This window comes from Carex rostrata, chromosome 27 (genome assembly GCF_964058835.1).
Source record: "Carex rostrata chromosome 27, lpCarRost1.2, whole genome shotgun sequence".
In the NCBI taxonomy this organism is placed as follows: Eukaryota; Viridiplantae; Streptophyta; class Magnoliopsida; order Poales; family Cyperaceae; genus Carex; species Carex rostrata.
The window spans coordinates 4,482,158-4,496,193 of record NC_135944.1 but is presented as its reverse complement, the minus strand read 5'-3'; the positions used below and the strand labels follow the sequence as shown (position 1 = coordinate 4,496,193).

The following is a 14,036-nucleotide window of genomic DNA, read 5'->3' as shown; positions in this document are numbered from 1 at the left end:
GTATCCACGGATGATACTTCACAAATATTTACTATGATTATGTGGAATAAAGTAACTGGTTGGATAACTTAAGGTAATGTTTCCGTAGAAAAGGAATACAAATTTTGGGAGTAAAGATTTTGACAGAGTACTTTTGACTTCATGCAGCCCACGGATATGGAATCAAGACAGCGCTACAATGGTTTTTGCGCTGCATGAAGGAAAATATACTCTGTAAAATCAAAACAGCGCACTGTTGATACTTTACAAATATTTACCGATGATTACGTGGCATAAGATATATGGTTCGTTCACTTAAGGTACTGTTTCCGTAGAAAAGGAAAACAATTAGGGAGTAAGTATTTGACTTTATGCAGCGCACGGACTAAAGAATCAAAACAGCGGTCCATATGTTTTTTGCGCTGCATGATGTGAAAACTGATTTGCTGAAATCTTTACCCTAAATTAAGGCTCTTCGGGTGTCGTTTGTTACAAGGGCTTTGGATCCGAATAATTATCAACTGATAAAAACTGGGCTTAGACCTGGTTCTCTTTGTATAATTTTTGGGCTTTACAGTTAATTAAAATGAGTGAGTCTATGGTGCTATGCATATTTCGATTTGTTACCGTGCTACGGCTTTATATTCGAGTTTTCAAATGCTAACGGTCGATTCGAACCATTCATCTTATTCTCCATATTAATATGTGTTTGGAGACCAAATTTTACATTTTTTTTGAAACTTTTTTACTATTTGTTTAGATTTATTGAAAATCACTGTTTTTGGATGGTCCAGAATTTTCAGATCAAGTGATTTTCTAAATATCTAAAAAAAATAGTAAAAAATTTTCAAAAAATGTAAAATTTGGTCTCCAAACACATTAATATGAAGAACAAGATGAACGGTTCGGATCGACCGTTAGAATTTGAAAACTCAAATATAGAGCTGTACACGGTAACAACCCGTGATATGCATAGTACCATAGACTCACTCAATTAAAATTAACAAAATTATAATGCACATTGAGCGCAATATTTGGAAAAAATGTAATTAATTAAAAAAATGAGACAATATAGGGAAAGTAATCAAATTATCAGTTAAACAATTAATTGCTAATTAATATTTTTAAATATATCAAAATTATTATTCATTTTGAAAAATTAATAAATAACAAAATTATAATTCACAGTGAAAATCTATGGAGAGCAATATTTGAAAATTATGTAATTAATTAAAAAATGGGGGCTTATAGGTAAATTATAAACCAAACAATTAATTGATTATTAAGAATTTAAGATTATTGATAGCCACAAACTTACAAACAACAAAATTATAATTCACAATGAAAATCAATTGAGAGCAATATTTGGCAATTTTGTAATTAATTAAAAAGATGGGGGATTATATGGAAATTATAAACTAATTAATTGATTTTTAAGATTATTGACAGCCACAAATAACAAAATTATAATTCTCAATGAAAATCAACGGAGATTGGAGAGCAATATTTGGAAACAATTTAATTAATTAAAAAGGGGGAATTATAAGGAAATTATAAACTAAACAAATAATTGCTTATAATTAAGATTATTGACAGCCACAAACATAAAAGTTGCATGTTACAAAGAACACATGAGTAACATGGCCATCACATGTTGCATCTTTCAAAGAATGTGGGGGGAGACCCCTCTCTCCCTCTCCTCTCTTTCTCTCTCTATACCTCTATATCCCTTTCTCTCTCTTCCCCTCTCTCTCTCTTCCATTTCACAATACCTATCACTGGGGAACTTTTTCTACATCAAAAAAGAAAAAGTTCCCTTTACAAACAAAAACAAATAAACAAAAATTCATTTCTCTACAAAGAGCACCTACCTAACATAGTAATATGTATGTAAACAAGAAATGAAACATAATATAATTTACTTGGTTTTTTCTTTTTTTTTTCTTGTTTGATGTTTTTATATTGAGTTTAGAAGCTGATGTTGGGGTTTCAAAAAGGTGGAGTTCCAAAGGACATTTTCGCCCTCGCCACACCGGTGGTGAACTTCCCGTATTTTATCTACAGATTTGCAAATCCCGCTACAACTCCAATCGAACGACGCCACGCATAAGTTGCCGGCTTGTGCTTTCCACTCACAATCTGATCAAAAAATTAAATTAGCACGAGAAAACCTATTGAACGGCTATACAAAACCCCGTTGTTTCGATGCATCCGAATTGAAAAAAGGAAATTGAAAGATGCCTAGCTACCTGGTGGGGTACCGCAACACAGCCTTCGATCGTCTATGTGATTTACATCTAATCCAATGAACCATGCTCCTATTGATACATCTTCATTTGCATATCTATGTAGCACATGCCTGTTGTAAGTTACAGATTACAAAGTTAGATTCCCTTTATTAAATTTTCAATGACAGATAACAACTTTCTAAAAGAGAGAAAGACTTGTTGCATTGCCATTTTTTTACCAGTCAAATTGTACCGGTAATATAACCTCTAAATTGAAGAAAATACTTACTGGTTAATAGAAATGTATGTAGCCAAATCCTTTGAAATGGCGTAAATCTGTCCCGTGGCATGTCGGAAATATTTATTTCCGGGATCTCCAAACTTCCAATACTCTGGTTCATGGTACCTGACTCCTCTGTGAATGAAGTCGTAACGACGTGTATTAGTAGCAAAATATTTTGTTCTCAGCCGTAATGGTATTTCTGAATTTTAATCCAAATTAAAGGGTTAAAAGAACTATAAATTCTTACTTTTGAGCAAGTACCGGGCCAGACTTCATGCAACCGATATACATACGAGGTTTTGATCTGTGTCGTATGAGAGTATTTCCAAGAGTAGCTGCATTTATTTTTTAATATAATTTAAAATGATGTATAAAAAATTAAAGAAAAAAGTACTATAATTTGCAGTATGGCCCTTGAATTTACCTATGTTTACATGCACATCATCATCGACTTTGACATAGAAGTCGGCATCCCACATAGCTACTGCTGTTGCAAAATATATTTTTGTCTTGGCTGAAAGTTCAAGATATCCTTCTACATGATCCTGAAAAGGAAATATGTAAAATTAATTAGATAAATTAATTCTATATATATTGATGTATAAAATGCAAAATTAGTAGTTGAAAAAAAATATACCAGCCTCATGAAATCCTGATGTTTTTTATCCTCTGCCTCTATTGCTCTGTCTAATATACCTCCAGATGTAGCGCTAAACAAAAAAAAATTATGAAAAAAATAAAATAGTAAGAATAATACAATTTATTCTGTTTATTTTTATTATATTTGTGTGAATTAATGCGAGTAAGAGATTTAATATACATACCTATGACCAATGACAAAGCGAATGATAATCCCCTTCTCTTCCTCAAGCCGCCTTCTCTTCTCGCCTATGTATTAAACCACATAAGAAATTTATATTAATATTTGCGAGTTGCGACGTATAATAAAAATGTTTCATTTGAAATTTATGAGGAAACAGATCAAAAGAAAACAGAGGTTTTGTTAATGTATTTCCATAAATATCTCCAATACAAAGGTTAAATCTTAAATTACAACAATAATAGGTGCTTTAGAAAAAAAATATAAATGCATGAGAAAATTAAGAAATTGAACCTTGAGGCATCCATGTGGCACGAACAGAGTCTCTCCGCTTACGACTACTAAAAGCGGTATTGATACCGATAACCATGAAATACTTTCTTCGACCCGTTAATTCAGTGGATTTCATATTATCAGATAACGGAGCCCCATTTAAAACCGACTCTTGTGCAGCTCTTGCTGCTGCTAGCTCCATTTCTAGGCTTGATATTGTTTTATCCAGTGTTCTAAATTCAAAAGAAAAGAAAAAAAAGAAATTTCATTACATAGGCTTGATATTGTTTTATCCAGTGTTCTAATAATGATAGGTCTAATTTGCAATTAAGTAATCAGAAGGGATTGGTATTTATTGTTAAAAAAAAATTTGGAAAATGAAATGGAAACTAAAGAGCAACTTACTGTATGGCATGTTGTGTGCTAGGAACATCACTGAGACTATCTTTCGGGTCCCGGTTTTCTACCTATTGTTCAAATTACAATAAAAAAAATAAACACATTTAATTAAGAAATGTCAATATAATTATAGTAATTACACTAATTAAAGTAATTTAGGCTTATTTTCTATTGTTTTTCAATTGGAATGGATAACTATGAATCCTAAAGTTACCACTTACCAGTTATGGAAAATTTGTAATATTGTAAAAAAATGTAAATGCAACATGACAACAACAAAAAAACAACTTACAGTTTTTGTAGCACAATCAGTAGAAACAAGATTCATCCTTAGACTTTTATCAGGAGCTGCTGGTCTTATGGTTTCTTTTGCTTCAGGCATTGTCAACATTCTGCTTCCAAAAATAAAATTAAAATTAAAAAAAAATTATACAAAAGAACAAATGATTCTTTTAAGCAAATATTTTATTTTTTAACTAATGTTTCAAATAGGAAAATAAAATTATATATATAAATCTATTCACCAAAAAAATTATGTAGTAAAGGATGCAAATTCCTGCTATCACCAACCAATGTTATTTAACTAATGTTTCAGATAGCCAGATAGGTAAGCATATGCTTATTATATTAATGATCTTGTCTACACTTTAAGTAATATCAAGGAAACTTAAGTTTATTAATCATATTTTTTTTCTTTGAAATACATTAGAGAAAATTTGAAGAACACAAGGGCTTCCCACATATAGATTTAAAAAGAAGATCATTGAAGAAGTAAAAATTAAATTACTATATCTTTCAGGGCTCTTCTGCAAAAAATATAGAAGAAACTCAAAAATATATTAACTATACTATAACATTATTCTGAAAATAAATTTTCAGGCAAAAAGAAGAGAATAATAAGACAAAATTAATCATCAAAAACATAACAAAAGGGGAAAAAGGCAATCTACAATTACTAAAATTCATCACCAAAAATAGCAAAGAACAAATTTTGAATTTTAATTGGAACAAAAAAAAAACTGTACCTATTTGTAAAAAGAAGTCCCACACAAAAGCTCCCCAGGCAAAGCAACACAGTCCATTTTTTTGATACATTGCTTCTAAAACTGGACTCTCCATTACCAATTCCTCCACCTGCTGCTCTGTTTTTGAAGCTCATTACTAAAATTCTCCTTTTCTTCTTCTCTCTCTCTCTATATATAATTCAAACCAAAATCACAAATAATTGCCTCCAATTCAAACTACCCATCATTCAATTGAATTGATTTCCTCAATTCAATTGACAATAACACTAGATCACACTAAATTATTTCTATTTGCTCACATAAAACATCAAATTCCTTTGAAAAAAAAAGCTCAATTCCTGGTACCCAATACCAAAATTCCCTCAAAGTTGGAATCTTTCCTTTGCTTGAAGAGACCTCACAAGAGAAGAAGAAGAAGAAGAGAATAAAGAAGAGAAGCACTTAATTGGATATATCTTTAACCACCCCCACTTATTGTAAAATTCTCTCTACAGGAATCAAATAAAGACTCCAACTTTAGCACCTTCTCTCTCTCTCTACTTTCTCTCTCTAGAGATGAAGGTTTTCTTGTGTGAAACTTATCTTTGGTTTGAAGGGGAAGGAAGAGACTCTTACCAACTGTGCAGTTACTTCACAAAGACATTTATGCAAATCAAGGGAAGCTCGTTTGCTGCCAATTTTAACTGTAAAGAAACCACCACAGTAAGGGATGTAAAATGACTAAAATACCCTTGAAGAGTAGACCATTGACTAGTCAAGCACTATGACAAAAGGCTGTTGGCCATGTGGGTCTTGAGGGAATACAGCTTGGAATTGTGCAAAGCTATTTTATAGTTTGGATATGGTGGTACTATTGTCACAACAGTTTAGTTGTCATGTGGGGTTCTTTTGGATTTTTTTTTTTTTTTTTTGGTTTTTGGTTTTTAATGCCATGAATCAATCATTGATACTATCATTGTGTGTGTAATTTTTAAGATGGTGTTGCCTTCAGTATTGAATTTTACCCATTTGCAAATATTATCAATTTTGGTTTCATCAATTAAATTTCAACCGCATAAAATAATATTATTTGTATTTTTTCTGATTATATCTACTTTCATTCAACCACATGTAAAAAAAGGATAAAAATATCTTTTTTCCATTAAAGAAATTTAGATATCATTTACTGTCATTGTCAGTTGATCACAAAATAGATTTTTAATTAACTTGAACAAAAAAAAAAACAATGGTATGGTTTTTTACTCCAAAATGTCACTGTGTACACATAATAAGTAGAAAAAAATGAACAATTTCTACTCACAAACTAATCAATTAGAGAATTTGACATTTACCTTACATATGCTATCTATTTTTAATTTTTTTAATATAGAATTATATACAGAGGTGGAGCCAGACTTTCAAACTATAGGGTTCAATCATATAAAATTTTCTTGCAGAGTAAGGGAGTCAATTTTACAGTATCATAATATTTTATTCTAAATTATATAGAAAATCATTAATAAATACAAAAATAAATAAAAAATAGATGTCAATTGACCCTCATTGTCCCTTCTTAATTAACTCCGCCACTGACTATATATATTTAAAATGATTTTTACAAAAGCTACAATAAATTACATAATATGTGAGTTTATAAAATTTAAAATAATAAATATATAATGTTATGAATAGTAAAAGAAAAAATACGTAATTTTGAAATTTTTGAAAAGCTACACATAAAGTTTCTCCAAAATCAAAATGGAACAAATTTCTGTGAATAGTGAAAACTTTCCTCTTTTTTGGTATACAAATTTGTTTTGTTGACCACCATTTCAACTATGGCCACTTAAATTGGGTTTCTTTTCTTTGAGACCGAATCGTCTGCCCTCCGGAGGGCAGAAAATTTCTGTCCCCAGAGTCACTGCGAGTAGGCCTTCATTTAAAAACAGTAACAGTAATTAAACCCTTTAACATTAACCGGTTCTACTCCACAGTAACTCTGGGGGCAGAAATTTCCTGCACCCCGAGGAGCAGGAGATTCGGTTTCCTTTTCTTTTCATGGCCTAATTGCTTACACTATTTTTGGAAGAAGAAAGTATGTATACTTTCTAGATCAATAGCTACACTGTTTAGGCTTGCCGACTTCCCCACTAGTCAAGCAAATATCTTCATTTATTTCATTATAGTAAGCTCTCACCAACTGATATCACCAACTGATATCACGAGTGATACAGTACTTCATTATAGTTCTAATTTAAAATAATTTGAACCCATTTTAGGCTTTTTTTGAAATATTGAGCTTGACCTGAAAAAGAATAAGTTAACAAGTTAAATCATGAGTCATGACTCATGAGTCACCATCCATTGTGGTTTTCTGAAAATTTGGTGTAATGTTTTTTTTTTTTTCAATAAAGGAATGATTGAGACATTATTTTTACTTTTTATTATGAGATTTTGAACTTACAATAAAGATATTTGATGTGATGTATTCACCATTTTGTATCTATATATTAATCTAATTATTGGTACACATATGAAATTATATATATAGTTGTACTATCATGTAATAGTAACAACTTGATTTTGAAACTTTTAATTGTAATTAACACAAATAAATTACAGTTCATGCTCTTCAAAATGTTACAATTTTGTTAATTTGATATTTAATTTAATGCTATCATAAAATAAGTCCTCTAGACCAATATTTAATGTTTGGTTTATGTTTTCATGCAATTAGTCTTCTACACGATGTATTATTCCCATATATTAACTAAATATATAATCACAATGCAAATCTAACTACTCCATGAAATATTAATTAGTACAATTTTTATTGCAGAAACAGAAAATGGGCAAGATCAAGTCAAAATTCTAGGGGGGGCTTTCATGACATTACCTTAATTTGTTTCTAAAAAGTGTTATTTTATTTTATTTTGTTTTATTTTATTTTATTTATAGGTGACCAAAGACCAAAGTTATTTAATTTTATATTGACAAGTAGCCTTGTTGCATTGTATTACACATTGTTTAATTAAGGGGTTAATGACAAGAATTAATAAGCCACAATAATTAAGGACAGTGGTCTATTAGTAGGATAGAGATTGCTCACTTGTTTCTAATTGAAACTTAACCTTTCTCAAGGGGGAACTTAATTAATTAATTAATACACACAAGGTCTCATTAAATTTTAAAATTAATGAATATATATGTAGTGCCTCAAAAACGTGAGATGCATTATTGGGATGACATGTGTACTATATTATTATGATATAAATTTTCCAAAGTTGTGAGTTGTATTTCAATAAATAATTGAGCAAGCAATTAAGGTTTCTCATACACCTCATATAATAAAATTTTCATCAACTACCTACTTCAAAGGTTGTTTTTATTATTGTAATTTTTTTATATGAAGTAATTGGTTAATTGCTCTTTCCATGCACACAGATTCAATACATTTCAATTATAATTAAAAAAAATTGAAGTCCTAATACCTTGTTTGAGAGGGAGAATATTCATAAATATAATTATCCCTACTTCTTACTAAGATGAATTCATCTTTGAATTATTTTCAAAATATTTTTCTCCAACCCAATCTAATGAGAATTCACATCACTTAAGGTAACAAGATATTTTATTTAGATCCAGATTGTTCAATCAGAATCCGCACGAATGTTAAAGGATTTTGCACATTCCACCTCAGATCGAATTGATTCAGATTTTTTTTTGGTTGAAAGCCCGTAGGCGATTGCATTGATTCAACGATATACAAGATAGCTATTACATAGGTTTTCTTTGATTAAAATAGAAAGTACGAAAACTTATACATTGCACTACTTATAAAATCATCTAATTTGTTATGTCATAAAATAACAGATATGTGAAGCCAGAGAATGCGAATTAGTCTATTTGCGCCCGATTAGCAAGTATATAGGCGGGCTTTCCGATTTTCTTCTCTGGGAATGTAGACACAGCAGTAATTGATTCAGATTTTGAACTGATGGTCCATAACTAAACAAAAATATTAACTTAACTACAACAATATATATTATCTACGCCTTAAAAAATGATTATTGTTGAGAATAAGATGACAAAATTTGTTATTTTGGAGAATATCAATATTACTGGTAAGAATATCCGCAAAAATACTGATACTATTGAACATTTTTACTCTCGCATATAAAACATATTATTATAGTAAATTTAATTTATGGATTCATCTAATTAATTATACCACAAAAGGTATTAAGAGGTAAAACTATAATTTATAGTTAGAAGCAAATCCAAATCAACTTCACACAATTGCAAAAGGGACTTCTTTCCTCTCTCTTTTTTTTTTTTTTTTTTTAATTATTTTGGGTGTGAGATGGGAGATAGTGGGTCATATGACATGATCTCCCCTACACGTAATTGATAATATCATTATCAAATTAAATATGGCACATATGTGACAGGGGATATAAACATTATTAATTGGCTCTAACACATCTTCAATAATAACAAATAAATAGCCTCCCTACCTAAATACTCTTCTCTTTATTCATAAGGAGATTAGGGGTTTCATGGGTTACATGACATTGCTCCATCCAAGCAATTAATAGAAGTACTGTTTAGTTTTTAAATAAATGTACCCATTTATATAGGGAAAAAAAGAACAATAAATTAAAGGTGTTACATATGCATGCATTTAAAAATATTTAGTAAATAAAAAATGATTTTTTTTCGATGGCATGAATTTAACCGTACATTGATTTTGTAGAGTGTTAAGAAAACACACAAAATATACAGTATCTTAACGAACTTTTAAAGAAACTTTTAAAGATGTTAAATATGCATGCATTTATATTTATTAAAGAAAAAAAAATGAATTCTTTTTCCGATGGCATGAATTTAACCGTACATTGATTTTGTAGAGTGTTAAGAAAACACACAAAATATACAGTTTCTTAACGAACTTTTAAAGAAACTTTTAAAGATGTTACATATGCATGCATTTAAAAATATTTAGTAAAGAAAAAAAATTGATTTTTTTTTCCAATAGCATGAATTTAACCATACATTAATTTTGTAGAGTGTTAAGAAAACACACAAAATATACAGTTTCTTAACGAACTTTTAAAGATGTTACATATGCATGCATTTAAAAATATTTAGTAAAGAAAAAAAATTGATTTTTTTTCCAATGGCATGAATTTAACCCTACATTAATTTTGTAGTGTTATGAAAACACACAAAATATACAGTTTCTTAACGAACTTTTAAAGATGTTACATATGCATGCATTTAAAAATATTTAGTAAAGAAAAAAAAAATTCTTTTTCCGATGGCATGAATTTAATCATACATTGATTTTGTGGAGCGTTAAGAAAACACACCAAATATACAGTTTCTTAACAAATTTTTAAAGAAACCGCAAATTTGGTGTGGTTTCTTCCATGCCATCTAAAATTTATTGTCATTTTTCCTATTTAAAAAAAATACTTGGTTCTTTTTCTAAAAGTGAAAATGTGCTCAGTAATGGTCTTATACCAAACCATTTTGATCATTTAAATTGAAACAGAAATAATTTTCTTTCAATTCACGTGGTCAGAAACTGAAAAGGATGTGTACCTCTTTAGATCTTCCACCTTTAATTCTTACCTTTTCTAGTCACCATAAAAAAATTAATAATAATAATAATAGGATTTCTTTGGATTAAATTATGAGTCAGATTTAGATATAAGAAATAAATTCTACTTAAATTATTAAAATGTCCAACTTTATCTTGCTAAATTAATGTAAAAAAAATTATTATTATATGATTTTTTTTTTTATGTATCATGCTACTAGGATTATCAAACTAACAACTAATTTTAGTTTATTTTAAAAAAAAATACAATAATATATTGCATTTAACAAACTAACAACATATTTTATATACTAAAATAATATTAATTACCAAACATGATTTGTATTATGTATAAATTCAATAAGTATGATCAATTCTCGTTCAATATTTACATGGAGCCTCAATTAAATGATTGAATATACTTGAAATTTAAAAATTTAAATGTCTGACAAACCGACACAAAAATATATTTAAAAAATGAAAAGAGAGAATCAAGTTATGAAGATTCCAACCGCCGACTTGAAAATTGAAATGCATTGCAATTTGCATCATGTGATGTAGATCCCAAGATAAAGAGATAACCACCAAAAGATTGTACAAGTTTCAATGCTCCAAACCTATTTCAAACTTTTTTCAAGTGTTTTAAAAGCTTAAATTTGATGTTTCGATTCTCGCGCCAGAAAGATGTAGATACTAAACTTGAACATAGGAGATATCTTCATAGTACATCTTCTCCATTCCATTCAAGAAAAAATATCTCCTTTTCAAGTCATTGATAAAATAAATATGACATATCTCTGTCTTATTTAAACTTAGAAAAAAAATGGATAGTATATTTTCTAAAATAATCATTATGGAAGTTTTAATTAAGTTAATATTAGAGACATATATAAGGACAATAGACTTGAGAAAATAATTCAAATAATGAATTTTCAAGCTAAATGAGAAAATGCTATTTATAGTATGAAAAATGTAATCCGATCAATGTGTCTCTAATTACCAATTAAATAGTTTCACTATATTAATTTGTTCTTTTGTTAAATAATAATGACAAAATCTTATAGGAGGTGGACGAGTCCAGTTTTTATGAAATGGAGAGGAACTGGACAATTATTGGGATGTCTGCAGCGCCACGTGCAAGAACGAGGAGCTATCACATGGCTCTCTAAAGAGGTACTTTTTACACAGACCCGGTCTATGGTTTGTTATCCATATTCCAGACAAGTTCTCTCTTTCATGATACTTATTCTTTGAGTGAGTCTATGGTACTATGCATATTACGATTTGGCACCGTATTACGGTTCTATATTTGAGTTTTCAAATTCTAACGGTCGATTCAAACCGTTCATCTTGTTCTCCATATTAATATGTGTTTGGAGACCAAATTTTACATTTTTTGAATTTAGATTTATTGAAAATCACTGTTTTTGGATGGTCCAGAATTTTCAGATCAAGCGATTTTCTAAATATCTAAAAAAATAGTAAAAAAATTTCAAAAAAATGTAAAATTTGGTCTCCAAACACATATTAATATGGAGAACAAGATGAACGGTTCAGATCGACCGTTAGGATTTGAAAACTCGAATATAGAGCCGTAGCACGGTAACAACCCGTGATATGCATAGTACCATAGACTCACTCTTATTCTTTACTCTTATTTATATAATATGTGTTATATGCTCTCAAGATGTTTTCCTTTATTTATAAAAAATAAATATTTATCTTAAAAAAGTGAAAACCATATAATTCCATATTTTTTTTAATCCTTTTTAGAAATTACTTGACTCTCAAAAAGATGGGTTTAAGGTCAACTGAGATGGTTTCTGAATTTAATTTCACGAGATATGTATTATATTGTCTTACTAATATTGAATATTCTTATTTATTTAGTATAAAAATAAAAAAAACCAAAGTTCATGAAAAGTAAGTGTAACAAAAAAAATTGTTAACCTTCCATCTTTCAATCTTTTAATTGTATACAAACTAAAATTAAAATAAAATAAAAATACAACATATTGCATTACTCGTAAAGAATAACGGCTTAATTAGTCGTTAAATACCAATTCAATATTTTTTTAAATTAATCTCACAATTGGCATGTCTTCTCAATAAATTTAATTCCAGTCTATACATGCAAATACCTTGAATTTTTCTTGGTCCATTTTTTTTAAATAATTTGAATGTAACAAATTATTTTAAATTTTTGAACCAAGAAAAATTCAAGTCATGTGTTGATGCATAGTATTTATAAACAAAGAAATACCTTGAATTTTTCTTGGTCCACAAAATTAACAATGGATTGGGTTTATAAAGAGTTTCAAGTGATGAGATGCCACATTCCTTTTATTATTGATTTGTTGAAGGAAACATGAGATGGCATCAAAGTTTCAAACACATAATGTGTTTGTTGATGCTTGGTATGATGATGAATAAATCTGAGCTGCCTTGGTTGTGATAAAGTGCAACAACCCCTGAGGTGAGGCCTCTTTGTTTTTAGTTGCTTCTCATAGTTTAATTAATTATAATAATTAGTTTAACCTTTGGTGGGAAGCAAACCTACAAAAGGTACATCATTAACTTACCCATTTGGTAATTATATCTTTGTTTTGTAAGATCTATATACTTCTATTTAGAGGGTTATCACTTTTAAGAGTCATGAGGTTGTCTTGGACCACTTAATAATTCAGAAATAAGAAGATTTGAAAGAGATATCTAATGTAGTACAATTTTATTTTATATAGAGATTAAGAAGTTTTGATGCATGAAAATTATAAAATTTTAATGGACAAAATTATAATTTTTTTAAATTTATAGGAGATGTTTAACACTCCTCCCTCACTACCCTCCGCTTTTAATCTTGATATTTTTTTAATCATAAAATTGTTATTTGAAATACATTTTATCTGTGTAGTAGATATATTGATATAATTCAGAAAATCAAGTTAATTATAAATTAAACTTTCACAAAGATAATTAACATTTTTTTAAACCAGGAAGATGTCCATTTAGAATATTCAGATTGTTTAATTTTAAAGTTTGATGTGTTAATTAATTACAATCATTGTAGCTATCATAAATTTTAGCTCACATGGCCTCAAAGAAAAAGAAGGATTTAATGCTATTAAATGTGATGTACAATGTTGATGTATCTTAATTAACAATTACCAAATATTAGCTAGCAAAGTTGGTTATCATATTATAATTTAATCAAATAAATAACATGAGGATGATTCAAATGTCTCTTTCTATTTTGCATCCATTATGTTTTTATTTTTAAAATTTAAACAACTTAAATTTGAAAATCAAATATCAAAACAAAACCATTACATACAATCTATATCATTTTCTTTATGGACATGTAAAATATACGGCCTTTTGCCTTTGTTTTAATTGGTATTAAACTTACAAAATGCACTAACGAAGATAATTTATTCAAATAAAAATA

General features: G+C 28.8%; 1 protein-coding gene across 1 annotated transcript; it reads right to left on the bottom strand.

Moving 5' to 3' along the window:
* Nucleotides 1-1,568: 1,568 nt before the first annotated feature.
* LOC144544910 (putative beta-1,3-galactosyltransferase 2) lies at nt 1,569-5,661 on the bottom strand. The gene is made up of 11 exons (XM_078293457.1): nt 5,008-5,661; nt 4,275-4,374; nt 3,989-4,050; nt 3,605-3,816; nt 3,315-3,378; nt 3,128-3,200; nt 2,915-3,035; nt 2,738-2,825; nt 2,497-2,622; nt 2,229-2,338; nt 1,569-2,118 (listed from the first exon to the last, which is right to left on the bottom strand). Exons 1-11 carry the CDS (start codon nt 5,139-5,141, stop codon nt 1,937-1,939), a joined length of 1,272 nt encoding a protein of 423 aa, XP_078149583.1. The 5' UTR covers nt 5,142-5,661; the 3' UTR covers nt 1,569-1,936.
* Between the last annotated feature and the right edge of the window lie 8,375 nt (nt 5,662-14,036).